The 27,642-nt window shown below is 37.0% G+C and overlaps 2 protein-coding genes across 2 annotated transcripts in view; both read left to right on the forward strand.

The window, feature by feature from the left end:
• Nucleotides 1-20,055, forward strand: part of atr (ATR serine/threonine kinase) — a 27,221-nt gene extending 7,166 nt beyond the window's left edge. The window contains exons 9-36 of the mRNA XM_016235413.1: nt 221-406; nt 575-670; nt 3,049-3,140; nt 4,250-4,253; nt 5,705-5,820; nt 5,904-6,024; nt 6,107-6,244; nt 6,380-6,593; nt 7,657-7,829; nt 8,361-8,525; nt 9,247-9,338; nt 9,431-9,522; nt 9,603-9,780; nt 9,864-10,052; nt 11,320-11,476; nt 11,578-11,757; nt 13,854-13,996; nt 14,103-14,200; nt 15,469-15,701; nt 15,798-15,932; nt 16,121-16,321; nt 16,433-16,576; nt 16,664-16,814; nt 17,621-17,777; nt 17,941-18,094; nt 18,188-18,339; nt 19,497-19,602; nt 19,833-20,055. Of these exons, the coding sequence (XP_016090899.1) occupies nt 221-406; nt 575-670; nt 3,049-3,140; nt 4,250-4,253; nt 5,705-5,820; nt 5,904-6,024; nt 6,107-6,244; nt 6,380-6,593; nt 7,657-7,829; nt 8,361-8,525; nt 9,247-9,338; nt 9,431-9,522; nt 9,603-9,780; nt 9,864-10,052; nt 11,320-11,476; nt 11,578-11,757; nt 13,854-13,996; nt 14,103-14,200; nt 15,469-15,701; nt 15,798-15,932; nt 16,121-16,321; nt 16,433-16,576; nt 16,664-16,814; nt 17,621-17,777; nt 17,941-18,094; nt 18,188-18,339; nt 19,497-19,602; nt 19,833-20,006 (4,041 nt within the window). The 3' untranslated portion in view covers nt 20,007-20,055. The remainder of the gene's footprint in view (nt 1-220; nt 407-574; nt 671-3,048; nt 3,141-4,249; nt 4,254-5,704; nt 5,821-5,903; nt 6,025-6,106; nt 6,245-6,379; nt 6,594-7,656; nt 7,830-8,360; nt 8,526-9,246; nt 9,339-9,430; nt 9,523-9,602; nt 9,781-9,863; nt 10,053-11,319; nt 11,477-11,577; nt 11,758-13,853; nt 13,997-14,102; nt 14,201-15,468; nt 15,702-15,797; nt 15,933-16,120; nt 16,322-16,432; nt 16,577-16,663; nt 16,815-17,620; nt 17,778-17,940; nt 18,095-18,187; nt 18,340-19,496; nt 19,603-19,832) is intronic.
• Nucleotides 20,056-20,720: 665 nt separating this feature from the next.
• On the forward strand, nt 20,721-25,904 carry amer3 (APC membrane recruitment protein 3). The gene is made up of 3 exons (XM_016235440.1): nt 20,721-20,783; nt 22,793-24,441; nt 24,699-25,904. The coding sequence occupies exons 2-3, from the start codon at nt 22,815-22,817 to the stop codon at nt 25,799-25,801; spliced, it is 2,730 nt and encodes a 909-aa protein (XP_016090926.1). The 5' UTR covers nt 20,721-20,783; nt 22,793-22,814; the 3' UTR covers nt 25,802-25,904.
• The last annotated feature ends 1,738 nt before the right edge of the window (nt 25,905-27,642 follow it).

Consider the following 27,642-nt stretch of genomic DNA (forward strand, 5'->3'; position numbering starts at 1 on the left):
ATCTATCTATCTATCTATCTATCTATCTATCTATCTATCTATATATCTATATATATATATATATATATATATATATATATATATATATCTATATATATATATATATATATATATATACTTTTTAAAACGTATTTACTTGTTTGCTTGTTTTCATTTATTTATTAGAAATATATGTATAGGTAATATTTATTCTTTATTTAATAAATATTTTGTTTCACAGAATGAAACAGAAATTGAATTGGGCAGTCTGCTGAGACAGGACTTCCAGGGTCTTCATAATGAGCTGCTCTTGCGTCTAGGAGAACATTACCAGCAGGTCTTTAATGGACTTGCTATTCTAGCTTCTTTTGCCTCCAGTGACGACCCCTACCAGGGCCCAAGAGAAATCACCACCCCAGGACGCATGGTACAGTTGCTCTAATAATAATCATCAGATTAAGGCCCAACTTTCACAGACTGATTCAAGTACATTTGTTCTACAGAGTTGAATGCATTGGGGTCTGTTTTTAGTTTTCTATTATAGCCGTTGTTCTGGACATAATGCCATCTGTCACTGTACTGTATGTTTGTGCAGGCAGATTATCTGCAGCCCAAGCTCCTGGGCATTCTGGCTTTTTTCAACATGCAGCTGCTGAGCTCTAGTGCTGGAGAGAAGGAGAAAAAGAAAATGGTAGGTGTTCAAAACAATTTGTCTGGTTTTAATGCAAAACATTAGCTTTCAGTAGCTATGATCTATTTTACCGCATTATAAACTGATCATACACCACGTTCTAGGCACACAACATACTGTTATAGGTTTTTTTCTGTCCTCACTGAAAGCGAAATGCTGCAGAAAATGACAAATCAACCTGTCAGAATATATTTATTGTTACTATTATTTGGAGCTGGATTTTGAACCAATGAGATTTCTTTGAGGGTGCGGCAGCATGTTCTGTTCCTCATTGCTTGTCATGGCTAGTTAGAACAAAAAGGGATAGTTCAGCCAGAAATGAAAATTCTTTCATTATTTACTTTCTGTCATATTGTTCCAAACCCATGTGACGTCTTTCTTTCTTCTGTGAAACAAAAAATAGATCTTTTGAATTGACTGTTTATGGCTGTTATGCTTCAAAAATTACAGAAAAAAAAAACAGTCAGATATCAAAAACCAAAAAAGTTTGAGATTTATCAACAAATCTGTTAAAAATTTATTGTTTTGTCCCACTTGTGAACCAGAGCAACCGCTTTATTTAAAAGAACTGGCTAAAAAGAACAATTAATTTGCTCATAATGTTATCCAGTTTAGCTTTCCTGACTTTGTGATCCACTTGTTGTGGATCTCAAGTTTAGAGTTTACTATAGAGGATTATCATGAATAATTTGGAAATTCAATAGAAATGAAAGCGAATAGTGATTTTCAGTCACTACAGAGGACTTCTATAGAGCACAAGTTTTATTGACTGCTTTTTTAGTGTTTTTGTCATTATTGGAGATAGACAGACATGGTCACTAGGAACTGACATGGAAAAATCCAAGTATTGAGTACATGTACAGTAAATGAACATACTTTCCAGAAGGCCAACAATTCACTAAAAATGTTTTTTTTATTGGTCTTATAAAGTATTCTAATTAGCTGAGATAGTGAATTGGTGGGTTTTGGTGAAATGTGAGCCAAAATCAAAACAATTAAAAGAACCAAAGACTTAAACTACCTGTAAGTTTCCACCCACGGTGCCGTTATTGTGTTTTCGCAAGCGAAACTGTGTACCAAACGGTGTACCGGCTCTAATGCCATGGTGAAAGTTTGTGCAAAACATGCTAACTGTTCTGCCTTTGGCTGCACAGACGAGCACAGAACACTATTTAGAGTCCCAGCCTCAGAGGAGACAACAGAGCAGTGGATTTATTTACTGTATATTGCTGCTGCCACACAGATCTAAAATAAACATTCGATTTATTTCACAGCAGTTTACCTTCACAGACATAACCGTCTGTTTTTGTAACTCATGTGTGTTTTAATACTTCACAGACACATTCTGGGGACACCAGAGACTTATATTACATATTGTAAAAATGGGCATAATATGTCTCCTTTAAAGGGGTCCTATTATGCTTTTTCAATTGTTCAACTTTAGTTAGTCTGTAATATTGCTGTTTGAGCATAAAAAAGATCTGCAAAGTTACAAAGTTCAAAGTCCACCTCAAAAGGAGCCATTTTATTTAACAGAAATCACTTTTCAAAAACTACAACGAATGATTACTCTGTAACCTTGCATATTTTCCGGGATTTGTGATATCACAAATATCGACGAATGGGACGAGACCTGGTTGAGCTGCACTAGAGAAGGCAACGAGTGTTATCACTATGTCAGAGATACACTAGCTTTCCCAAGGCAGACGAACTTAGAGTGGTTACAATCATCCGGGTTTAAATCGCACTCAAATTGATTTGATATTGACGCAATATTTACACTGAAGCTCACAGGGGTATGGTAAGGGGCATGACATTTCCCGACCAGGCGCTGAGTGGTGCCAATCACAACTCACACTGGCCCAGCTAACCAATCACAGCACATTTCGTATTTCAGAAGGCAGGCCTTCATTTGATACAGGAACTATTCGAGCCGTTCATGCCAGACTGGGGAGAGAGGTGTTTTAATAATGTAAAATATGTGAAAAATAATGTGTTTTTCGAACAACCTATTATGAGAGCCTGTTCTACTACACCCCCAAAACAAAATCAAGACTTTGTAAAAGAGCATAATAGGACCCCTTTAAAAATTCTAATTTTTTGTTTTCAGAGAAAAATAATATTCACTTAATTTCTAAAATGAATCCTTCAGCATTATTTTTGTTTTTTATGTTTACTTTAATCACTTTTTCATGTCACAAGACAAGTAAAGATCTCCATAAACTCAGGATTTTAAGTACATAATGTTTATCAGTGCATGGTTGATAGTACAAAGAATCCAGAGCTGCAGGAGCTATTGAGAAAACCTGGTACTAGAGGCAGCAAGATTGTTCTAGCCACATTATGTCAATATATTTGTTACCTTTTTCTCCACTCAGGCTCTGAACAGTTTAATGGCCCTTATGAAGCTAATGGGTCCAAAGCACATCAGCTCAGTCCGAGTGAAGATGATGACCACACTCCATTTTTAGTTTTAACAGTCAAACACAAAATAAAAATTTAACAAATATCTAATTTCTAATGTTTTATATGCAGATTAAATAGGTCTGAAGGAAACTTTTGGCTTGTCTCCCGAAGCCACAGGGGAGCACAATGAGCAAAATAATGCAACGCATTTAAATTGCCAACGCAAAGGAAATAACTGTCTGTAAAAAGAAAAACGTGCATTACGTCTAAATGAACTCATATAAATCAAACGTTTTCGTAAATTGCATAAACAATTATGAACAAAACAGCATCATGTATTTATGCATTGCTTAATACAAAGAGCCGAATCACACAGATTGCCTTTAAAAACATATGAGATGCAGTGAAACGGAATAAACCTCCACAAATTCGTAACGCGTTTTCTAAAAGTTTAAACTGTTTTAACTTTGCATGGCTTTCTATACATCTCTTGTGTGAGACATGAGAGCAGCAGGCATATTTGTCCGTCTAAAAAATGCGCTGAATATGCGTTCTGTGTGAATGGGTTGGTTTCGGTTTTAACCTAATCAAGATCTTCTATGCATTGAGCTACTATATTTCTCTAATATTTTGAATGAATAACGTAGCAACTGCGCGTCTTGTGGGCTAGACTTATCAAGCATTAAAATGCAACAACTTCACTTACAACATCATCACTGCATCTCGCGCTCCACTAATGAGGCTCCCTGACGCACACCTAACATTTGATTGTACTATTTTTGCATTCAAATGCAACTATTGATTTTAAATATTTTTTTTTTCACAACTCCTCATCACAGGCAGGCACATCACTCAATTCAGCATGTGTTTGTGTTTGTGTGTGCGGTCTGCGTCACTCATAGCACGTGCCTATATCTTGCGCTATATCGAACATTTTTTATATCGTTATTGAAGAGAGTGTACCGTCGATAAATATCGATACCGTTTTATCGGACAGGCCTAAATTGATATAAAAATATTGGCCTGATAAATGGCTGATATTTAAATTTTATACAATTTTGTCCTAATTAAAAATCAAACACAAAAAAACTAAAATCATTATTTTAAAATGCTACAAGTGAGTTTAGACATCACAACATTGTAATGCACAGTATGAAAAATAACCATTTTGAGTACTGCATGCAAGCACTGTTATTAAATCAATAGTGTTTTAAAAAATTAAAGGGGTCATATGATGCGATTTCAAGTTTTCCTTTCTCTTTGGAGTGTTACAAGCTGTTCGTGAATAGAGATCCCTGATAAGATCCCTGAAGTTGCAAAGACTAAAGTCTCAAACCCAAAGAGATATTCCTCATAAAAGTTAAGACTGGTCCACGCCCTCCTAAAATGCCTCGTTTAAACACCCCCCCACATGTCTACGTCACGATGTGGGAAGATTTGCGTAACACCGCCCAAATGTTCACACAAAGAAAGAAGGCGTAACTTTATTGTTGCTGCCACCGCAGCCGCCATGTTGTAAAGATGCTGTGTGTTTCGTTGCGAAAGCGAAAATACTTTTGGCCTTCCAAAAGAGGACATGACTAGAAATCAGTGGTTAAGTTGTAGTGCCACAAACTGATCACCTCCATGCCACACCGAATTGAGGCAGTAATTAAAGCAAAAGGAGCCCCTACCAAGTATTGAGTACATGTAGAGTAAATGAACATACTTTCCAGAAGGCCAACAATTCACTAAAAATGTTTTTTTATTGGTCTTATGAAGTTATTCTAATTTGTTGAGATAGTGAATTGGTGGGTTTTTGTTAAATGTGAGCCAAAATCATCACAATTAAAAGAACCAAAGACTTAAACTACTTCAGTCTGTGTGCACTGAATTTATTTAATACACGAGTTTCACAATTTGAGTTGAATTACTGAAATAAATTAACTTCCATGAGATTCTAATTTATTGAGATGCACCTGTAAGTACATTTTCATGTTAAAGGATTTGCCACTGACGATTCAAAAGTGAGTTTTGAGCAGTGTAGAGTAGCGCTTGTTGTTTGTCATTTCTGCGATCACAAATGCAGACGTCGTTTTATGTTTACGTGGCACGATGCAACGCAACGCGTAAAAAAACAGTATAAGTCATTATAATCAGTAATTATGTCCCCACTGGATGCAACAAATGCCTCGTTTCTAATGGGTTTTAATGTTTTTGTCTCTTTGCTCTGGCCGGGACACGGCATCACAGTATGGTAAAGGGGGTACACCTCGCTTTTCAGACCGATGAGCTTTGTAAAAATCTATGCATTTCAGAAAGGCGGGGCATAGAGGAGAAACAATAATGTATAGTATGTGGAAAATAATGTGTTTTTTGAACCGTAAACCGCATAAACACATTTCATTACACCAAATACACCAAATAATGTTCTTTTTAGCAACATCATATGACCCCTTTAAGTGAGCATTAGATGACGCCAAAGGTAATCTAAATGTAAAATTTGGGGAAATAAGCTTGCATATTTAAAATTCTAGATAGCGACTGAGACTGATAAATTAAAAAAAATCTCATATCAGCAGATAAATAATTTGATGCCAATATGTTGTAGGTTTTAGGATAGTTAAACTCTGTAACCTTCTGTTTCAGGAACTGCTGTCATTATTTGAATGTCGGGAGGGCAGGACTGACTCACCAGGTCGCCGTCTATGGAGAAGATTCCCAGAGCAAGTTCAGGAAATCCTGGAGCCGCATCTCAATACCAGGTAGGGCATGATCATTTTGCATGGCTTTTTGTCTGCTGCTTATTTTATATCCAGTGTTCATAAAACTGGCTTGTTTTAATTAGGTATAAGAGCTCTCAGAAGGTGGTGAACTGGTCTAAGTTGAAAAAGCCTGTATATCTTACCAGCCGTGGAAGCAAATTCTCTGACTGGTCTGCAACATGGGCAGCATATCTCATCAGTAAAGTAAGTCCATGTCCACTTTAGTTTCCCCAGCCTCAAATGTAGACAAAAGACTAATTCTACCTCATCTTTTCATGTGTTTTAGGTTAGACATGAGCTTGCTGGAAAAGTGTTCAACTGCTGTAGTTTCATCATAAAGCATGATTACAAAGTGACCATCTACCTGCTGCCCCACATTTTGGTCTATGTGCTGATTGGATGCACTCAGGAGGAGCAGCGAGAGGTACAAATTCAAGATTTGTGGAAAGCACTTGTTATGGATTTTTGATAGGAAACCGTCCATGTAGTTTTGCTCAGTAAAGTTTAGTAAAAGAAACAACGGTATCACCAGTGAAAAGGCTCTGTTTTTGTCATGTAGGTGAATGAAGAGATGATGGCAGTTCTGAAGGAGGGTGACCCGCGGTTAGTGCGACTGCAGGAGAACGCCTCCAGTCTGAGTCAGCTCAGCACGCAAACCGTCTTCTCCATGCTGGACCACCTCACTCAGTGGTCCCGCCACAAGCTGCAGAGTCTGAGTACTAACAAGAGGCCAGGCAAGCATGCCAGAGAGCAGCCGCAGGCACAGGCCACAGGTGACTTACCAGATTACATTTTTATTTAATTCAGTCCTGTTTTCTTCCATAAAAGCTGCTGGTTATTATTTTTTCATGTATTGACTAGGCCTGTCGCAATAATCAATATATCGACTTATCGCGCAATATATGTACATGACCTCAATCATTTTTGGTGACGCAATATATCGGCCATTATATTTACTTAAAAATTAATGGCACCATGTTTTGTACATTCCACATTGTGCCTGTGTCTTTTGCAGCTTCTCGTACATAATGTAGTGTAGTCATGAGGTGCTAGTTCAAATTTAAAAAATGCTTCTAAAAACAAAGTTTCATCTGCAGATATGGTCTTGTTTAGGGATCTGTGTCTTTGTGCATACGGACATCTGACTGCTGAGTAGTGATTGTGTTTTTCAGCAATAGTGTGCATCTTTAATTTACAGAGAAAAGAAGGTCAGGGAAACATCTATAGATGAAAAAATCTCCATACAAGTTTTTTGTGCATTTTTCTTTTTTTCTGCTTGTTACTTTGCACTTTTTGTTAGAAAATGTTTATTTACTATTTATTCAGGTTTTTTAAGGTATCTAATATTTTGATACTTAATTTCCATGATCTAAATATTCTTAAAAATTAAAAGTTTGTTGTCATTTGGAAGTGTGTAGGCCTTCTTGTATTATTATGCCGTTGCATTATGATTATATATTCAGTGGCATAAAATGGTCTTTAAAATGACAATATCACTTATCGCAATTATTTCTGGGGCAATATATCGCACAACAAAGTTGCCATCGTGACAGGCCTAGTCTTGACATTATTGGGAATGATAATAGGTAATATGCCTTTTATTCTTTATTAAATCTTACTCCACCTATTCCCATTCATTTTTTATTTCTTTCTTTTTAAATGAGATAAATAACACGCATTACTGACCTGACTCGATACTTTATGACATAATATTTTACAGAAAAAAATCTTATCGTAAATGCAACAGCAGTAACATGTAAATTATATTTTTCAGCTCTGTATCATGTAAGTCAAGTTGAAATGAAAGTGTTTCTGACTCTTTCTTCATCTTCTTAGGCCCAGAGAACAGTGAATATCAAAGTGTTGTAGCCTTCCTTAACCGTATTCCTCAGGATGTGCTGGCCAAGGCATCCTTCCGCTCCAGAGCCTACACGCGTGCTGTCATGCACTTTGAGTCTTTTATCCGTGAAAAGAAGCAGAACATTCAGGACCATCTTTCATTCCTCCAGGTCTTACCAGTCTTGCATGAGTTTTATGATTACTGGCTATCGCTACTTACAAAATAAATGCTTAATGCATAATATTTTTGTGGAAACCATAACACACTTTTTTCAGGATTCTTTGATGAATAGAAGAACAATAAAATAAAAAAGAACAGCATTTATTTGATATAGAAAGATGTTGTAATTATAAATGTCTTTACTGGCTCTTTTGAAAAATGTAATGCGCCCTTGCTGAATAAAATTAATTTCTTAAAAAAAATCTTACTGACCCCAAACTTTTCAACTGTAGTGTATGTAGGAAATCAGTTGCCTGAGAAAAGTGCTGTTATATACTTTGTTCAGTGCTACAATTTATCAATCAGAATCATGTATTCCAGAGAGTCATGAAATAAAATAAAATTTGACCTATCAAATATGCATGGGGTTTGAAAATATTCAGAAAGAGTTTAAAACAGTTGCATGCACAACTTGTCTAGAAATCAGATGAACTCTTTTAAGTTCTGTTGTAACCTGTCTCTTTTTCTGGCCCTCTTCTAGACTATGTATGCGGCCATGCATGAGCCAGATGGCGTGAGGGGAGTGAATGATCTGAGAAAAGAGGAGCCGTCATTGAGAGAGCAGATCCTGGAGCATGAGAGCATTGGACTACTGCGTGAATCCACTGCCTGCTACGACAGAGCCATCCAGCTCGAGCCAGACCAGGTGAGAAACACACACACTCTTATTCTTATGGGTACCTGCCAAACTCAGGTCAGTGTGTGCAAATTTAGGCAGTTGTCCAAACAGACCCAGTGCCAAAGTAAACTATTAGTTAAACAATGTATCACAAATGACATGTGTGAATTATGTATTTCAACTCCGTATAATTTAGCACATTTAACAAAAAAACAAACAAATAGATATTATTTTATATAATAAATAAATAATATAAATAAAGGTGTGTCAATACAACTGTTTATATTTCTGGAAAGTTGTAATTCGACATAATGTGAATCGGGGAAAAGAAAGTAATTTATTTCTTCATTTATTTTCCAATTATTTATTTATGCAGATTTGGGCCTCCATAAGAGTCAAACCATTTAATTTTATTCAATTATAGAATGATGCTTCAATACTTGATATGCTTTTAATGACTGAAAATTCAAGTAACATTTTGAGAATAACCCAAGCAAATTCAGTAGATCCTATATGGCATAAAGTTTTTGTTATATCCTGTAGAATCCTATGCAGTAATTTAAGTTAATATCTTTTTTTCATCCAAGTGCAGTTCATAACTTTTAAGTAAGATCTGATGATTTGATTTAGTGTAACTTCAGAGTGTTCTGTCTCTGACATTTGTGTGGTTAACAGTTCGTGTATTTTCTCATTTTTAGTATTCTGGTAACTAATATTTTTCCTCTCACTTTCATATCTTTGCATGCAGATTGTCCATTATCATGGTGTTATGAACTCTATGTTGGGTCTTGGTCAACTCTCTACAGTAATAACTCAGGTCAATGGAGTTCTGGCAAGCAGGTAGGTGTACTGATGTAGACGCAGTCCTCTGACACCGTTTCATGCAACCACTGATTTTGTTTTTTTAAACCGATGTTATTTTCTTAACAAAGGCCACGATGGAAATCCGATCTGAATGCGTACCGGGTCGAGGCAGCATGGAAGCTGTCAAAATGGGACTTAGTTGAGGACTATATTGCCTCTGGTAAAGGACTTTTGCTGTTTCTAGAAACAGAAATGTTTTTCAGATTGAAGAAGCATTAATATTTGTCATCTGTTTTATAGATTGTAAGTCCAGCACATGGGGTGTCAGACTTGGCCAAATGTTGCTGGCTGGCAAGAAGCAAGATTCCGAGGCATTCTATGAAAAGCTTAAAGTAGCTAGGAAAGAACAAGTCGTCCCTTTATCAGCAGCCAGTTTTGAGTGTGGCACCTATCAGAGAGGATATGAGTACATAGTCAGGTAATCTGGTGGTTGACCATTTTGGAAAATTAAAAACTATACACATACAGTGTTCTCAAATGCACTTTTGTGTTGGGTCTTAGGCTGCACATGCTGTGTGAGTTGGAGCATGCCTTCACTGAGCTGCAGAAGGAAAGCAGAGATGCTGGAGGATCCAAGAAGCCTGAGCCCAAACTCAACTGGGATGCCCGCCTACTCATGACCCAAAACTCGTTCAGAGCCAAGGAACCCGTCCTGGCCCTGCGGAGAGCTCTTCTCAGTCTCAGCAAGGGGTATGAGAACATATGACTTTCAGTTCAAAATACACAATGTTTTACTTCCATGTCAAAAATCCAAGTAATGAGTTCATTTTTGAATATGCGTTTAAAGATACTTGGTAGTGTATTGTCTTTTCTCTTTCTAAATCATTCTAGAGGCAAAGAGGAAGTTCACCCAACAATAAAAATGTTCATTTACTCATGTTGTTTCAAACTTGAATTACTTCCTTTCTTCAATGGAACACAAAATGAAAAGTTTAGCAGAATGTCTGCACAGTAAAAAAAAAAAAAAAAGATTTTTCGAAATTTGTAAATAAAACAAAGAATATTGGAAAATGTTTTACAAGAAAATACTATTTCAGTCTTTGTACTTTAAAAATAAACAAAAAAAAACGGTTTAATTCAATGTGTTATTTGCTATTTCTTTGTAATTATTTGTGAAATTTACTAGCAATTTCTGAGTGAAAATTATTTCAAAATAAATCCTACACTATACGTAATAATAATATACACCGTATTCTGTGTATAAATAAGTTGTTATTCACTGAAAATCTTGCTTGATAGCTGTGGTCACCATTCAGTTTGATTGTATGGAAAAGAGCAGCTTGGACATTTGCAAAAAATACTTTTTTGTCCCTTAAAAGAAAGTAATTCAAACACTACCAGTTCTTTTCCATTTTATTGAGGTCCAATCAGTATAATCAAACACAGCTTGACTCAAATGAAGGTGTAGAACCATCTCCAGGATGATCAGAAGAAATGGACAGCCCCTGAGTTAAATATATGAGTGTCACAGCAAAGGGTCTGAATACTTAGGACCATGTGATATTTCAGTTTTTCTTTTTTAATAAATCTGCAAAAATGTCAACAATTCTGTGTTTTTCTGTCAATATGGGGTGCTGTGTGTACATTAATGAGGAAAAAAAATTTACTTAAATGATTTTAGCAAATGGCTGCAATATAACAAAAAGTGAAAAATTTAAAGGGGTCTGAATACTTTCCGTACCCACTGTATATTTTAAAATTGAATTTATTCCTGTGATGGTAAAGCTACAGTCTTCAGTGCCACATGCTCCATCAGAAATCAGAGAGTTCTTTCAAAATCATAAAAAATATCTTAATTATTCCAAACCTTTGACTGGTAGTGCACATTTCAAAATACATAACCATGAGTAAATAATAAAATAGTGGTAATATAATTATAATGTATAACATTTGTTTGAGTGGTAATGCAATTTGATTTGAGAGTGTGTTTGTGTGTTTGATGAAAACTTCTTTGCAGTTCTTCATGTGAGGAGCAGGTTGGTGAGTGCTGGCTGCAGAGCGCTCGTGTGGCCAGAAGAGCTGGCCATCACCAAACAGCCTTCAATGCCCTGCTCAATGCTGAGAACTCTCTCTCTGAGCTCTTCATCGAGAAAGCCAAATGGCTCTGGTCTAAGGTATAGCAGTTCAGATAATGTTTAAATACCAATGCTAGTCTCTTTGATGGAGGCCTTATCCATCATTGAAATTGTTCTAAGGAAAGATGTTGTTGTTATAGGGTGATGTGCATCAGGCTCTGATAGTCCTGCAGAAAGGTGTGCAGCAGTGTTTTCCTGATGAACAGCCACTCACCGACCCAAAGAGAATCCAGATAAAAGGGAACGCCATGCTGCTGGTGGGCAGATACATGGAGGAGACGGCCAACTTTGAGAGCAATGCTATTATGAAAACCTATAAGGTATTTCAGTCAATTACATATGAGGACAAATGTAACAGAAATCAGAATGATTAGACTATGGCTGGGCGAAAAAAATTTTTTATTTATTTTTTTAAGTTTGACCAATTCAGGATAACAATTTGATTGATAATTTTTTTAATTATCATTTAACTACATAACCTAAAATGTAACTACAGTGTAGTTCAAGTAAAACACATCAAGTGGACAACATGGTGTAAATGTAAAATAAATTCACTTCACATGAAATGTGAAGGCAAAGATTGTAGAAACCCCTCTTTAACATATCCTAGGTGACCTTGGACCACAAAACAAGTCTTATGTTGCACGGGCATATTTGTAGCAATAGCCAAAAATACATTGTATGGGTCAAAATTATAGATTTTTCTTTTATGCCAAAAATCATTAGGATATTAAGTAAAGATCATGTTCCATGAAGATATTTTGTAAATTTCCTACCGTAAATATATCAAAACTTCATTTTTGATTAGTAATATGCATTGCTAAGGACTTCATTTGGACAACTTTAAAGGTTTTAAAGTTCCTTCTGCAGCTCAGATTTTCAAATAGTTGCATCTCGGTCAAATATTGTCCTATCCTAACAAACCACACATCAATGGAAAGCTTATTTATTCCACTTTCAGCTGATGTATAAATCTCAATATGAAAAAATGGACACTTAAGACTTTTTAAGACACTTAAGGTTTTGTGATCCAGGGTCACATATGTTCAGAATTCAAAATGAGTAAAAGTGCAATCTTAAGGCCCAAGATCTTGCTGAAGTTGGTTGATGAGAAAGAACCAGTTTGCGTCAGAGTAACTTGATGAATGGAAAGGACAAGGCCGAAGCCTGGCGCGAGCTTAGGGTTTCCGGGAGCGTTTTTCTCACCACCTCTCAGAATTCCAACAAACCACCGACTGACGCGGGTCACATGAAGTGTGGCCTTTAAAGCCTACAAAGATTCACGCCCCTCAAGATGGGCTTGTCCAATGAGGAAGTCCGGAATCTCAATGTTTCGATCATAAGAAGGCGAATTCATAGATACTAAGCAAGGTAGGATTACATATAGTGAAAGGATGACAGGAGTGTGTTTCGATTATAAGCCTGCATCACAGTATACAATTTCAAAGACAAAATACACGATGACAATAATATACCCAATGACCTTAAGGATACACTGTTCATTCAAAGAAAGGTTTTCCTATGAATTAATTAGTAGAAAAGTCCATTTCTACACTGCCTCTTGCCCTGGGACATGCAGGGATTTTCCCTGCTTTGCATTCCTTTGGCCAATAAACCCAGTGATATCAGCGTTGGTTGCCATGGAACCAGGGGCCTGTTCGGCTTCCTGGGGTGTTACGCATTTCAGGGGGAAGGGTTCATAGGTCCTCATATGGCTTGTTAACTGAGGGGTGTTACAGAGTATTTGTTAAATATAGCTAACAAAATATATATTGTGTGTTTGATTGGTCCAGACGCTACAGTGGGCTATTATTAATAGTAAATGTTTTGAAAAGAACAAGCATCTTTTAGCCTATCACCATCATACAAACATGAAATATCAAACGTGTAGTAGTTCTTCAAAGGTTTTTGCATTCAACTGTGCTGCTTTTGTTTTGTTTTTCTATGTAAACATGTGCTTGACAGACAGGATGTGTTTGACCGTTACACACGTGTCTTCTGCAGCATCTTGCGCATGAAACACTTCTAAAATGCTGCGTTCAAGCTAAAAGCAGTTGTTCAAGGCTTGTTTCATAACACACTCATTAAAACACATTAGTATACTATTTTATGATCCTTCATAGACCGTGCTCAAATGTGAGCAGTTAATCAGATGTGCTGTCATGCTTTCGGATAATTTTTTGTCTCTTAACTGTCATCATTGGAGTATTGTGTGTAAGATGTCTACACTCTTTAAAATAAAGGTTCCTTATTGGCATCGATGGTTCACTGAAGAACCTGTAACATCTATAGACTTTTCCATTGGACAAAAGGTTCTTTATGGTGGAAAATGGTTCCTTAGATTATTAAAATGTTCTTTACAATTAACTCTGTTCAGCCATAGATCACACAGTGTCTTTTTCTTTCATAAATACAGGATGTCACACATCTGTTACCAGAATGGGAGGATGGTAACTTTTACCTGGCCAAATACTATGACAAAGTGATGCCCATGGTCACTGACAACAAACTGGAAAGACAAGGCAACCTCATCCGTTATATCGTCACTTATTTTGGAAAGTAAGATGTTTTCTATTGGTAATCCTCCTGTAGGAGCAGTTCCTGAATTAAATGTTTTTCAATGTGTGATAGGTAGAAACAGTAATGTTTTGCTCTCTCTTCATAGAGCCCTGCAGTTTGGCAATCAGTACATCTATCAAGCCATGCCCAGAATGCTAACCTTATGGCTGGACTTCGGAGCCAAAGTTTATGAGTTTGAAAAAGGTAAAACACAAAATTACCCTCGATAATCTGTAGTGTTAAAACTAAGTAATTATACAATTCACTCGTTGTATTAATGCATCGATTACAAATCTTGCAGATTCATATGCATTGATTTTAAAATATTTTAATCCTTTTATTGGCCTGCAGTTGACTTCAATCACAAAAGAATCAATCAAATTGATTAACTATAGTTTTAGAAATGAACCGTTAAAAGATTTACTCATTTTATCAATGCATTGATTATGAATCGTGCAGATTCTTATGCGTTGTTCTTGAAATATTTTAACCTTTTAAATAGGGCTGTCAATCAATTAATTATTTATCTGATTAATCACATCCTTTTTCTGTGATTAATCGCGATTAATCGCACACTTCATGAAATTAAGCATAGACCATTTATCTTGTTTCAAATGTTTATTTTGTCATCATTTGCTATATCCAGCAAAGTAAACCAAAAGATTGAAGGGTGATTCTCAAAAATCTGTATTTTCTGCAAGCTTTTTTCAAGATAAATTTAGATGTCTTTCCAAAAAATGACACTTAGAAACTCCAAAAGGACACCAAAGAACCAAATGATATAAGGAGCCCATATGAGCACATATGAAAGAAAAAAAAAATCAGAATTTTATAGTATGTGTACAGTGCAACAGCAAAGAGTCAAGTTGCGTCTTCATCCATCAAAACTTTACTAGCGAGACTGGTTATCAAGTCGAGAAACCATAGTTTGCATCTCATCTGGCCATACAGCGGTGGGATGTGTTGACAATCCGTTCAGTCTGTACTTCACACAGCGCGACGTGTGAGGGCTCGCGCTCTTCAGAGACAATCTCAGATGACAGAGCTTGTGTTTAAAGCGAAACACACTGGAATGAATAATTCACTTAAAACGCAACGCGAGTCTCTGTTCTCTCTGCGATCTCTGATGTAATCAGCCTGGTTTCCTTTATATTAGCGCTGTTTTGGACGGATTGTTTGAATGCATTCGCTTACTGGATCATTGGACTGAAAACTTTCCCGGAGTTTAGCAGCTTAAAATGATCTAATAGCAAGCATAGAAGCAAAATTGGGTTAAAGGGTTAGAATAGAAATTGTGCTTCAGTAATTTTGCGTTAATTGCGCAAAATTATTTTAACGCGTTAAGGATTGTAAAATTAATCGCATGCGTTAACGATGACAGCCCTACTTTTAAATAATAAATTATTTGTGTTGACCAGTAATTGATTTCTGATTTCCACTATGACACACCAGCTTCCTCCTTTTTTTTTCAGCTGGCCGCTCTGACCGAGCCCAGATGCGTGCTGAACTCACTAAGATCAATTCCGTCATCAGCGAACACACCAGCAACCTCTCGCCCTATCAGTTCCTCACAGCCTTTTCACAGCTCATCTCCCGAATCTGCCACTCCAACAATGAAGTCTTTGCTGTGCTGATGGAGATTGTGGCCAAAGTTTTCTTAGCTTACCCACAACAAGCTATGTGGATGATGACTGCTGTGTCAAAGGTCAGACACCTTAGACACATCTACAACCATAAATAGTGTCTTTTCACGGATATAAACGGTTTAATGTATGTGCTTTTAAAATTATTTTTTTTTTAGTCCTCCTATCCGACCCGAATGAACAGATGTAAGGAGATCCTGAAGAAGGCCGTCAGTCTAAATGAGTCATTTGGGAAATTTATCGGAGATGCCAACAGACTGACTGACAAGCTGGTGGAGCTCGGCAATAAACCAGTAGGACAAGACTGTACCGCTAACAAGAAAATTATATTTTGATTTCCATGGAAACAGCTTTTATGCATTTATTCTTAATCTTTACTATTCCCTAACTTTCCGCTTAGCATTCATTTTAAACTCAGTTGGTTCTAAAATTACGGTTGCATTTGGATGCAGTCAGACTGTGTTTTTGTTTAATTGTGTAGGTGGATGGGAACAGCAGCACCCTCAGCATGAGCGTACACTTCAAAATGCTGAAGAAACTGGTGGAAGAGCCTACCTTCAGTCAGATCCTGATCCCCCTGCAGTCTGTCCTTATACCCACCCTGCCTTCCACTGGCGGAGCCAACCCCAAACACGATGCCTTTCCAGGACACTGGGTCTACCTCGGTGGCTTTGATGACACAGTCAGTCCCGCCTGTTTCACCATACACCAGTTTTTGAGCACATAATGCGTCACTCTCATTTCAGATGATACTTTATTCATGATTCATCATTACACGTTTCATTTAATCAAGGTGGAGATCTTGGCATCCTTGCAGAAGCCTAAAAAGATCTCGCTCAAGGGCTCTGATGGAAAGTTCTACACCATGATGTGCAAACCTAAAGATGACCTGAGGAAAGATTGCAGGCTGATGGAGTTCAACTGTCTGATTAATAAGGTACTAGAGATGTGCTGTTCACTAAATACCTGAATGATGAACGGCATTTTCCTGAGAACTTGCCTAATAAAAATGTGCCTTTGTTAGTCTTTGAGGAAAGATGCGGAGTCTAGACGGAGGGATTTGCACATTCGGACATATGCAGTCATCCCTCTAAATGAAGAGTGCGGCATAATAGAGTGGGTCAACAACACGGCGGGTGTACGCCACATCCTCACAAAGCTGTATAAAGAGAAAGGTGTGCTGATTTCATAGCCTCGATTTCTCTTCAGGATATACAGTGTATGTCATAATGGAGTAATGTTATGAGTTGCATAATATCCTGACACAGAGCGTAAAATAAAAGCTTGTATCACTCTGAAGTGATTTATTTTGTGGTAATGATCGGCTTACAGTTGTTATCACCAAATAAATAAACGGGCCTACTGCCATTCAAAAGGGTTAGTAAGATTTTTTTTTCTTTGGCAGGATGCATTAAATTGATCAAAAAAGGCAGCATTTATAATGTTCCAAAAGATTTCTGTTTCACATAAATGCTGTTTTTTAAACTTTCCATTCATCAAAGAATCCTGGGGAAAAAAAATGATTTCCACAAAAAAGTATTAAGTAGCACCGTTTTCAACAATGATAATAAGAAGAAATGTTTCTTGAGCAGCAAATCAGCATATTAGATTGATTTCTGAAGGATCATGTGACACTGAAGACTGGAGTAATGATGCTGAAAATTCAGTTTTGCCATCACAGGAATAATTTACATTTTAAAATATATTCAAATAGAAAACATTTATGTTAAATTATAATAATGTTTCACAACATTTCTGTTTTAATACATTTTTATTGACCCCAAACTTCTGAACGATAGTGTACTGTATATAGACATGAAATATTGATTAACCAATCAGAATCAATTCTAGAGAGCGTTAAGCATGCCGTTTTAAAAATTTTAAGCATACTGAGTGTTATTTTCAGGCTGTTTTCAATTCCCATATTTTTAGTGAAATTGGTCTAAATTGAGTTAAAGTGGTGTATTTGTTTTTTGAACAGGGATCTATGTCAGTGGGACAGAGCTGCGAAAGCTGATTTTGCCAAAAACAGCATCTTTTCAGGAGAAGCTAAAGCTGCACAAAGATGTGCTGTGTGCCAGACACCCACCAGTTTTTCATGAGTGGTTCCTACGGACGTTTCCTGATCCCACCTCTTGGTATATATATTACAGGCTTTCAGTGTTCATAGTCATAATATCTTTGCACAGTAATATGCTAAATGTTTCTTAGTGTTTGCTATTAAGGTGAGTTTTGAGTAATTCATTAGGAAAGCACTTACTTGAACATCTTTGCACATGGGGCAAATGTGGCATTTCACAGGTACAACAGCAGGTCTGCTTACTGTCGCTCTACTGCAGTCATGTCTATGGTGGGCTATATTCTTGGACTTGGCGATCGCCATGGAGAGAACATTTTGTTTGACTCCCTAACTGGCGAGTGTGTCCATGTGGATTTCAACTGCCTCTTCAACAAGGTTTGAGATGAATGAGGAATGTGACAGTTTTATTACTCCCTATACTTTATATCTTTGGGTAACTGAAGAATAAATGTGTTTTTGGTGCTTAAGGGGGAGACATTTGATGTTCCTGAGGTGGTTCCCTTCCGGCTCACTCAGAACATGGTTCATGCGATGGGGCCGATGGGCACAGAGGGCCTGTTCAGACAGGCCTGTGAAGTCACACTCAGACTTATGAGGGACCAGAGAGAGCCACTCATGAGGTGAACATCTCTGAACTTACACAGGCAGACAAAATTCCACTACTGTTCAAAAGTTTGGGGTCGGTAAGATAAAAAAAAAAAAAAAAAAAATTTTTTTTTTTTAAAGAAGTTTTGTATGCTCACCAAGGCTGCATTTATTTGATTAAAAATACAGTACTAACAGTAATATGCTGAAATATTATAATTTAAAAAATACTAACTTTTTGCTGTGACGGCAAAACTGAATTTTCAGCAGCCGTTACTCCAGTCTTCAGTGTCACATGAACCTTCAGAAATCATTCGAAAATTATTTGGTGTTCAAGGAACATTTATTATTATCAATGTTGAAAACTGTTGTGCTGTTTAATATTTTTTATGGAAACTTTGATAAATAGAAAGTTCAAAAGATCAGCCTTTATTTGAAATGGAAACAAAATTTAATGTCGCTTTTGATCAAAATTAAAGTCAACAAAAGTATTAATTTCTTTCGAAATAAAAACATAACCCATATGACCCCTAACTTTGAACGATACGATGCAGGAACATACATATCCATATCACTTTAGTTGATCTTACTAATTACTCTTATTACTACTACTACTACTACTAGATGTTTGTCTATTTTTTTTCTTTTTTTTTGGTATATTATTTATCAAGGGTTAGAGGATTGACCAGTATTATTATGACTGTTACAGATAAAGATTGTTTATGTGTCCAACCTGAACTGTATTTGAATCCATTTTCGTTCTGTTATTTTAATAACAGGACTAATCATTGGACTACAACAACCAAAGTAAAATATACAATATGAATATTTTAATTATTTTGTATTAATTTGTAACATTCTAACATTGTTAAAGATTTGTTTTGGCAATCTAAATAATCACTTTTGAGCTTAAAATGCAATGCATTCCTCACTTGTAAATTAGTGCATTAAATAAGTAATCTACTTTACCTCTGAACACTGTTATTTCCTGTTGAATGCCCGGTTGTGTAATGGCATTGTTGAATGATATTTCACTTAGTAGTAGACCTGATACTGAAGTAGAAATGCATGAATACTGAAGAAAAACTGTTCTATGCTGAGTGTGTTCGATTTGCGTAATGAGTTTAACATTTCATACAGTATTTGTATAATACTTAAAATGTCATGATGTCTTTTTATTCCTTTTAACCAGTGTTTTAAAAACATTCCTGCATGATCCTTTGGTAGAATGGAGTAAACCTGTCAAGGGTTCCTCTAAGACACAAGTCAATGAATCTGGAGAGATCCTCAATGAGAAGGTACTTCACCCCTTAGATACTTCAGCCTGAATGAAGATGCTTATCTGTCATATGTGCTTATATATTCAGCTAAGCAGGCTTGAATTATGAGTAAACATAAGGAATTATGGTTCGAAGTTAGAATACACTTGCTTTATATGCAATTTGAGCTGTTGCATTTTACTGTAGATTAAGTAATGAGTTTAAATAATAGTTGTAAATAGCCATAATTTGGTTTTGTTCCACTCTAGGCTAAGACTCATGTTCTGGACATAGACCAGCGTCTTCAGGGAGTGATCAAGAACAGGAATAAAGTGATGGGCCTGCCTCTGTCTATTGAGGGCCATGCACACTATCTCATTCAAGAAGCCACGGATGATAACCTCCTGTGCCTTATGTACCTTGGATGGGGTCCTTATCTGTGATCAACATTTGCACTTCAGAGTTGGAGAACATAATATTTCTGTTTAGTTCTGAACTTGTTTTTTTTTCCCTTCTAAAAATTGTTGTCTCTTGTGTTCAGCGTTCCTCCTTATCTGTGATCAACATTTGCACTTCAGAGTTGGAGAACATAATATTTCTGTTTAGTTCTGAACTTTTTTTTTTTTTCCCTTCTAAAAATTGTTGTCTCTTGTGTTCAGCGTTCCTGGGAAGTTTAATAAAATGTCACATTTCAAGAATGAAACTCCATTCTTGTGTGTTTTGATTTACAGGTAAAATATTAACATTAGTGCCATAGTACAAGCAAACATTAAGCATTAGCTTTGTTTTAGCACTAATTATTTAAAATGATTCAAATAGCTATTATTGTGGCTTTACGTTGAGTGAAGTGGCTTTAATGGAATTAGTGGCTTGTGATGCACCGGCTTTCTTTTATTTATTTTTTTAGGGGAATATATTAATATTCGTCTCTCAGTTTGAGCTGAGCCTGGAGGCTTTATATTTCACAACCAGAGATGTTATTGAAGCCCTTCGGTGATATTTCAGTGTCCACAGGGTGTGAAAACGTTCCGCGCTCGTTGTCTCCAGGCTTATGATCAGCGAGTGATGATGCTGTGTTGTGAGCGTTATTCTGTCTTCTGATTGGCTATCGTTATGTATCTCCACACGCGCGCTGACAGCCAGAGCATCCCATCTTGTCACGCGCTTGTGAGCCACCAGTCCAGCTCCCGCCAAACGCCTTTCGTTACAATCTGCCTCAGGTATGTATTAAAATGACCGCCGAAATAACGTGCCATTCGATTTCGTTCATTTATTAGAAATCAGTGGACTTTGTTTTAAGCAAAAATTGTATCCAGGCGTTGCTCAAATTAAACCGAACGACGAATTGCAAGCCAGTGGGACTAGAGTACGTTACAAACAGGAGTTATTCCTAAATATAAAATCAATGGAATTTTGTTTTTGTGAGGCTTTTCGCGATTGGCTCATTACCGGTAGTATGACCCGTTGTTTATTTCAAATTGTAGAGCCATATAATGCTCAATCTGGTTATAATATTCATGTGTGACCTATTTTATAAACTATACAGATTGTCCTTGTGTTCTCAGATTTGAGTTTCAGTTAAATGATATCAGTATTAACGAAGTGCACAGTAGGCAATTGTTACATCCCTTTTTTCTTACTACAAATCAACCTTTTTGTAGTCATCTTTTGCTATAAAATATACTTTACAATAGATGTGTAGTATAAATATTTACATTGTAGCAACTGTGGAATAAATAGTTACATAACGCTGGACCTTTGTATTGATTTAAATACAAGAAGTATTGCACTTTGCCCTATTACGTCAAATAAAAGCACGCATCAAAATAATATTGTTACTGTTTATTACTGATTAGTTTTCACATATGTGCGGCAATGAATCTTCTAGCTGTCAGGAATAATGTAAAACACAAATGTGGAATAACAATTGTAAAATGAGTTTAAAAACCTTTTTAAATGAATATTGTTCAGCTGATAAGAGCAGTCTTTTCATTTTTTTCTGAAATAATGTTCATTGCTTGTTTTGAAGATTCATTTATTGTGAATTTCTGTTGCATATAGAAATTTCTCACTGATCTCATAGCCAGTTTAACGTGTAGATTCAAAAGCATCAAAAATTCAAGCAAAACATTAGATATCATTTTTTTTCTTATTTTAAATAAGGTGTATTAAATGTTGTGCATTTTAACAGTTTAAAAAACATTTTTTAATAATCTTGTTCAGGTTTGAGTAGGGTTGCAAAATTCCGGGAATTTTCAAGACTGGAAACTTTCTATGGGAGTTAACGGGAATATATGTGAATTAACGGGAATTTATGGGAATAAACTGGAAATTAGCAAAATTGCAGGAACTGGGGACTGAAATGTAGTTGAGAAAAAATCTTGCAGCATAATCTTGGTTAAAACAACCTGATTTAATGCAATTTCAGTTTAATTTCTACCCTACACACTGCTCAATCACATGCACACTCAGCACACTGCTTACTGCAGGGCTATTGAGGCCACACACTCCACATGCACTGTGCTTTCCTACATAACATGAACAGATCATTTCTTAAATCGTGCACACAAAATATCAAAATGTCCATCTTGGTAAGTATTCATGTAAATTACATGAATATTACAAAAAAAAATTGTTTAAAACTTCCTTGTGCTGTGTGTAATATACTGTTATGTTTTATTCAACAAGGATGTGTTAAATTAATAAAAAGTAATAGTAAAGACTTATATTGTTAGAAAAGATTTATATTTTGAATAAACACTGTTCACAAGTTTTCATTCATCAATAAATTCTAAAAAAGCATCTCCCCCAAAATGCTTTCCAAAAAGTTTGGATTTTTTTTCCAAATTTTTGCTTTCCTCCAAAAATTTAATTTTTTAAATTTCTATTAGTTTCCATGCATGTGAGCCTATGATCAAACAAAATGTTTATATTTATGTTTGTATATGATAGTTTTATAAATTACCCCAAATTTTCATTTAATTCCTATAAATTCCCAAATATTCCTGGTAAGTTTCAAACTTGGAATATTTCCAAAATTCCCCAGACGAAGTTCCCATGGAAGGTCCCCCCCCCCTTTGCAACCCTAGGTTTGAGTGATAAAGGATGAAATAGTAGACACATTTATGATTAAAGTACAATATAACATTGTAAAATATTTGAAAAATGAAATAAAAATCATAAATAATCCTCCTATATTTACTGTATCCTGCATTTGTCTCATATCTAGTTACAGTTATGTGTATGAAAACATGGAGCTGTCAAAGAGCGAAGATCCTTCAGTTGATCGGAAGAGGTCAAGTAAGGCACATGGCCGGAGTAAATGGCCTGAAGAGCACAAATCTCAAACCACCACTAAGAATGGATTTGTGAATACACACAGTACTGATGAAAGCCCATCCTCACTGCCTGTGCCAGACACTCTGGACATACTGACTCCAGGGGTTAGTGACACGCTCTCAGAAGGTCATAGGCAGTTCCATGGCTCTTTTAGAAGAAGCATAACCCATGACTGTGTGAGAGGAACGGGACAGCAGCAAGCTGTGAGCCCTGTGTACAAAGATGGGACCAACTGGCACCATCACCATAAGCTGGTGACGAGTGTCAGCTTTTCAGGATTCGAGGCGCCTCTAAGGCTGCTTCGTGAGAATCGAGATACATCTGGCAGCAGTCATGAAATCATTGATTACCGCAACCTAACACCTCAAGTGCCCTTTGTGCCCTGCATAGCCAAATCCATTCCTAAAAAGAGGATCTCCCTGAGGAAACCTAGAAAGGCCATTAAGGACTTGTTTGTTCACAATAGACACAAACATGAGAAAGCTATGTCACTAAGTACACCATGTCATGCTGCAGGTGAGAATGTTCCAACATTGAAACGGACGAGGAAGACGGTAAGGCACCGAGAATGTACCACTGTTGGTAACAGATATAATGATGAACTCAGTGAGACTCCCTCCGATTCTTCCAGTGAATGTTATGCTAATGTCTGTGAGGATGCTGCTTCATTAAAAAGCTTTGGATCTCAGTCTGGTTGTGGTGAGATATTTGCTGATGAACTTGTATCACCTGAGGGGGTCTTTAGCCCCGAGCATCACAAAGTTGCCTGTGAACATCTGAGGCAAAGTCCTACTACAACAGGTTTCCAGGGAGGTAAGGAGTGTCTGGCTTCTCCAGCGCACGCTGAGGTCCTAGACATGTTTGGGTTGTGGGAAACTCTAAACAGAACTTTGCTTCTAGGGCAAAGTTCAAAAGCAACAGGACATGCAACAAAATCCACAACCCCTATCACAAAATCTCCTTCCACAACCAAGTCTGAAGATGAAACAACAAATACACCACAACCTGTAGAGTCCGAGATCAGGGAATTTAATACTGATGTGATAACACCCAAAAGTGATAAGCAAGGGAACACCAGTGATGAGGGCTACTGTGATTATGTTTCTCCTGGTTTTGAGGACCACATCAGAAGTTCCCACACTCCAGTGCATTCCATTAAGTTCCCTAGGGACACGTACAGTAGAGATGCTCTTTATGAGCTATTCTGTGACCCCAGCGAGGCAGAGATGACCTCGATCTTTAATGATGAGATCAATCTAACAGACAGCATTGTTGGCCAGTGCAGTGATCTTCCATTATCCATGTACAGCTTCCATGTTGGAGCAGAGGAGAATCTTGCCCCACCTTTGGCTCAGGACTTTGTTGGTCAAGAGCTTCTGCAAAGTAAATGGATGGGGAAGGATTGCTTACTAAAGCTTTGTGACACTGAGATATCTATGGCTATGGGTATAGTTAATTGGCTAAAGCATAGGACTGACAATAGCAACCCAGCAGAGTTGAGATCTTCACAAATTAGCAGTGAAGAAACAAGAGATGAATGTCTGAGATTCAAAACCCAGTCAGCAAAGATTAGGAAATCAACAAAAGGATCAAGAACTGGTAGAGGAGACACAGCTGATTTCAAAGAGTCAAGTCAGAAAAGCGTTGGTGTTCTGCCTTCAAAATATGATGCAAACACAGTGATGTCAACCTTGGCCTCTCCAGAGAGCCAACCCAAAATTGGCTAAAGCATAGGACTGACAATAGCAACCCAGCAGAGTTGAGATCTTCACAAATTAGCAGTGAAGAAACAAGAGATGAATGTCTGAGATTCAAAACCCAGTCAGCAAAGATTAGGAAATCAACAAAAGGATCAAGAACTGTTAATGGTAGAGGAGACACAGCTGATTTCAAAGAGTCAAGTCAGAAAAGCGTTGGTGTTCTGCCTTCAAAATATGATGCAAACACAGTGATGTCAACCTTGGCCTCTCCAGAGAGCCAACCCAAGACCCCAATGAGTGGTGTGTGTTTCAGGATATTCAATATCGACTCTCCTAAAACTCCAGCTGGAGATTTGCAGTCCCCAGTGGTAAGCTCTCCTGGCTCTGGGACAAGGTCTTTGTTTGTGTTGGCCATAAACAAGGATTCTCTTTGTGAATCTTGCAAGAGTTCCCTGAAAAATGGAGTGAAAGATCTGCACCTGTGCCGCTCTTGTATGTCCCTCATTGAGCACATCAAGACTTCAAACCTTTGGGGCCATGCCAGTCTTCCTAGGTCCTCTCTAACTCCACAGCCAATAACCAGAGACCTACTCTCTCCAGCCAGCACCTGCGGGATAATTAGTGACATCAGTCTAGCTTCTCTTGTTCAGCAGTGCGCAAGTCAGTTGTCTTCTATGAAAATCAACTTTACTCAAGCTCACTCAAGCTGTGAGATAAGAGATATCCTTGAGCCTGAGCAAGGGGTAAAAAGGAACAAAGAACACTCTCAAAAATACATAAAGAAAAAGAAAAGGCCAGTGGCAACTTCTGAGAGAAGCTTGCATGATCACTTGAGGAAGTCCAACTTTTCTGAAGATGTGAAACCTTCCCTTTTGGAGACTAAGGGACTTGTCACTACCAATGGTTCAGATGATTTGGTGTTGGAAACTTACGGTCCATGCGATATTGAATCTGGTGATGCAGACGTATATCAAGCTACCAGGCCTACATCTCTTCCTCTCATGGCCTCTGCCTCTTCAGATTTTCTTTGCAGAGAGGACCACCACATACACCATTTGAATAAGATGGAAGAGAGAAACCCATCCAAAAAGAAGCACAGATTACGGCATCACAGGAAGTCTGCTGTGAATAGTGAGGGATCATGCAGTGTCTTTCCAGGGGATAGAAAAGTAGAACGCAGATGCAGAATGAAGAAGTGAAACAGGTGCTGGATTTTTCTAATCAAGAGTTAGCACATATTTGCACAATTATATAGTTTCATTTGATGTCAGCGCAGTCCCATCCATCCATCCATCCAATCATCCATCCATCAATCCATGTCTAGCTGTTTGTCATCTGTTTTTTAATTAAATATTAGACAATAAGTATAATACAATGATTGTAATATGCAGTCTAAAATATATTTAAACACTTGCCACACTGCAGGACGCTACCACTGTTTCACGTCATGTTGGCTATCCAGTTCATTTTCTTTTTAAAATATGTTTGCATTATTTATTTGCTTTTTATTATATCATTCCAAATCACTAATCTTATTGCAAGAAAAATAGAGCTAAGAAAAGTTTCATTATTAATGACTGTAGGGGTGCTTGAGAAGCACCTGTGCTATAGTGAGGCCTCAGAGGAAATGTGTCGCTTAGTCCTTCATCCTGCTGTCAAATTCTCACATGCCTTGCAGGTATACTCACAGCAAGCATGTTCTCCTTCAGTTCACTCACAAACAATGGCAAGAGGTGAAATTGGCATGCTATACTGTAACAGGCTGTCAATTGCAGCAGCAGAGCATTATGCGGTAAAAAAAAAATACAATAGGAAAATCGGAAAGGTTTAACAGCATAATACTTAATATATTCTTCTTATGTTTTGTCTTTTAAAAGCATTTTCAAAGTAGTATATTAAGAGTCTTTTTACACTGCCAGTCATTAGTGCACATTTTTGCTGATCAGTGCCTTTAAAACCTCTTCTTTAATTACATCGTAAGGGAGTCAGTGACCACTGTTTTGTGCTTGTGTCAGGGGAAGTGTTTGTGTCTCAGCGTTTCAAGGCTTTCTGGGAATTATTCTGCTGTAGCTGGGTCAGCAGAGGTGCTTGAAGATTCTGATCTATGGGTTGTTTGGTGTGTGCGTCACTTGGACTGAATATGTAATTAGGATTTTAGGGGGAGGGAGGGTTTTAGTCTATTATTAGTCCTCTAATTTGGTCTATTATTAGTCCTCTAATGTAAACTATTTCACAAAAATGATCTGAAATGTCTGCACTCTGTCCTGAAATACATTAATATGGAAACATTGAAAACTACAATAAGCATTGTCTATCTGGATTTGTTCCTTTATAAATGACTTACTTATTAGCAGCTTCAGAATTATAGTTCTCCAGGCGAACGTGTTTGGAGTAAATTAATGAGCAGGATAGCTTTTGATAGGGCTTCAAGGTCAGATATCCTCCCTATATATCTGTGTCTTGCTATATATTTCAGCTGATATCTTGAAACAGATGGGAAAGCTGTCAGTATATTGGCAGTGTACCAGCATGAAAGTGGATATGATGTTAGAGTCATAAGGTTCTGATTAGCATTTGATGCTGCAGTTAATTCTTTTTTGTAATTGCTTTATATTGCATGGGGCTGTGTTTTGATGAAGATTTTATTATTTTTTATTTTGCTTAGATGCTATTTGGTGATTAGGACTTCTGAAGACATCTGACCTGTGGTAATTAATTATTTAAAATGGTAATGGTGTAACTGAAAGTAAATGGAATTTGAGGAGAATAGCTTGTTAATAATTTAATAAGGCTGTCTGGCACTGTTGACATAGAATTTGATTCAAATTCAAAATGCCTTAAATGTTTTTTTTTCTTTGTGTAATCTCTTAATGGGCATTTTACAGCCTTTTAGCCAATCTTCTTACCTTTCTGCTGCTAAAAAGGGCCCCAAAATGTGCCCCAGCACTGATTGTGTCAGATTGCAGGTTGCTACTTATTTATTTACTCTCAAGAACATGTGAATCCTCTAGGTCAGTGGTTCTCAACAATTTTGACTTGA

Source organism: Sinocyclocheilus grahami, unplaced genomic scaffold (genome assembly GCF_001515645.1).
Source record: "Sinocyclocheilus grahami isolate Dianchi unplaced genomic scaffold, SAMN03320097.WGS_v1.1 scaffold467.1, whole genome shotgun sequence".
Taxonomy (NCBI): domain Eukaryota; kingdom Metazoa; phylum Chordata; class Actinopteri; order Cypriniformes; family Cyprinidae; genus Sinocyclocheilus; species Sinocyclocheilus grahami.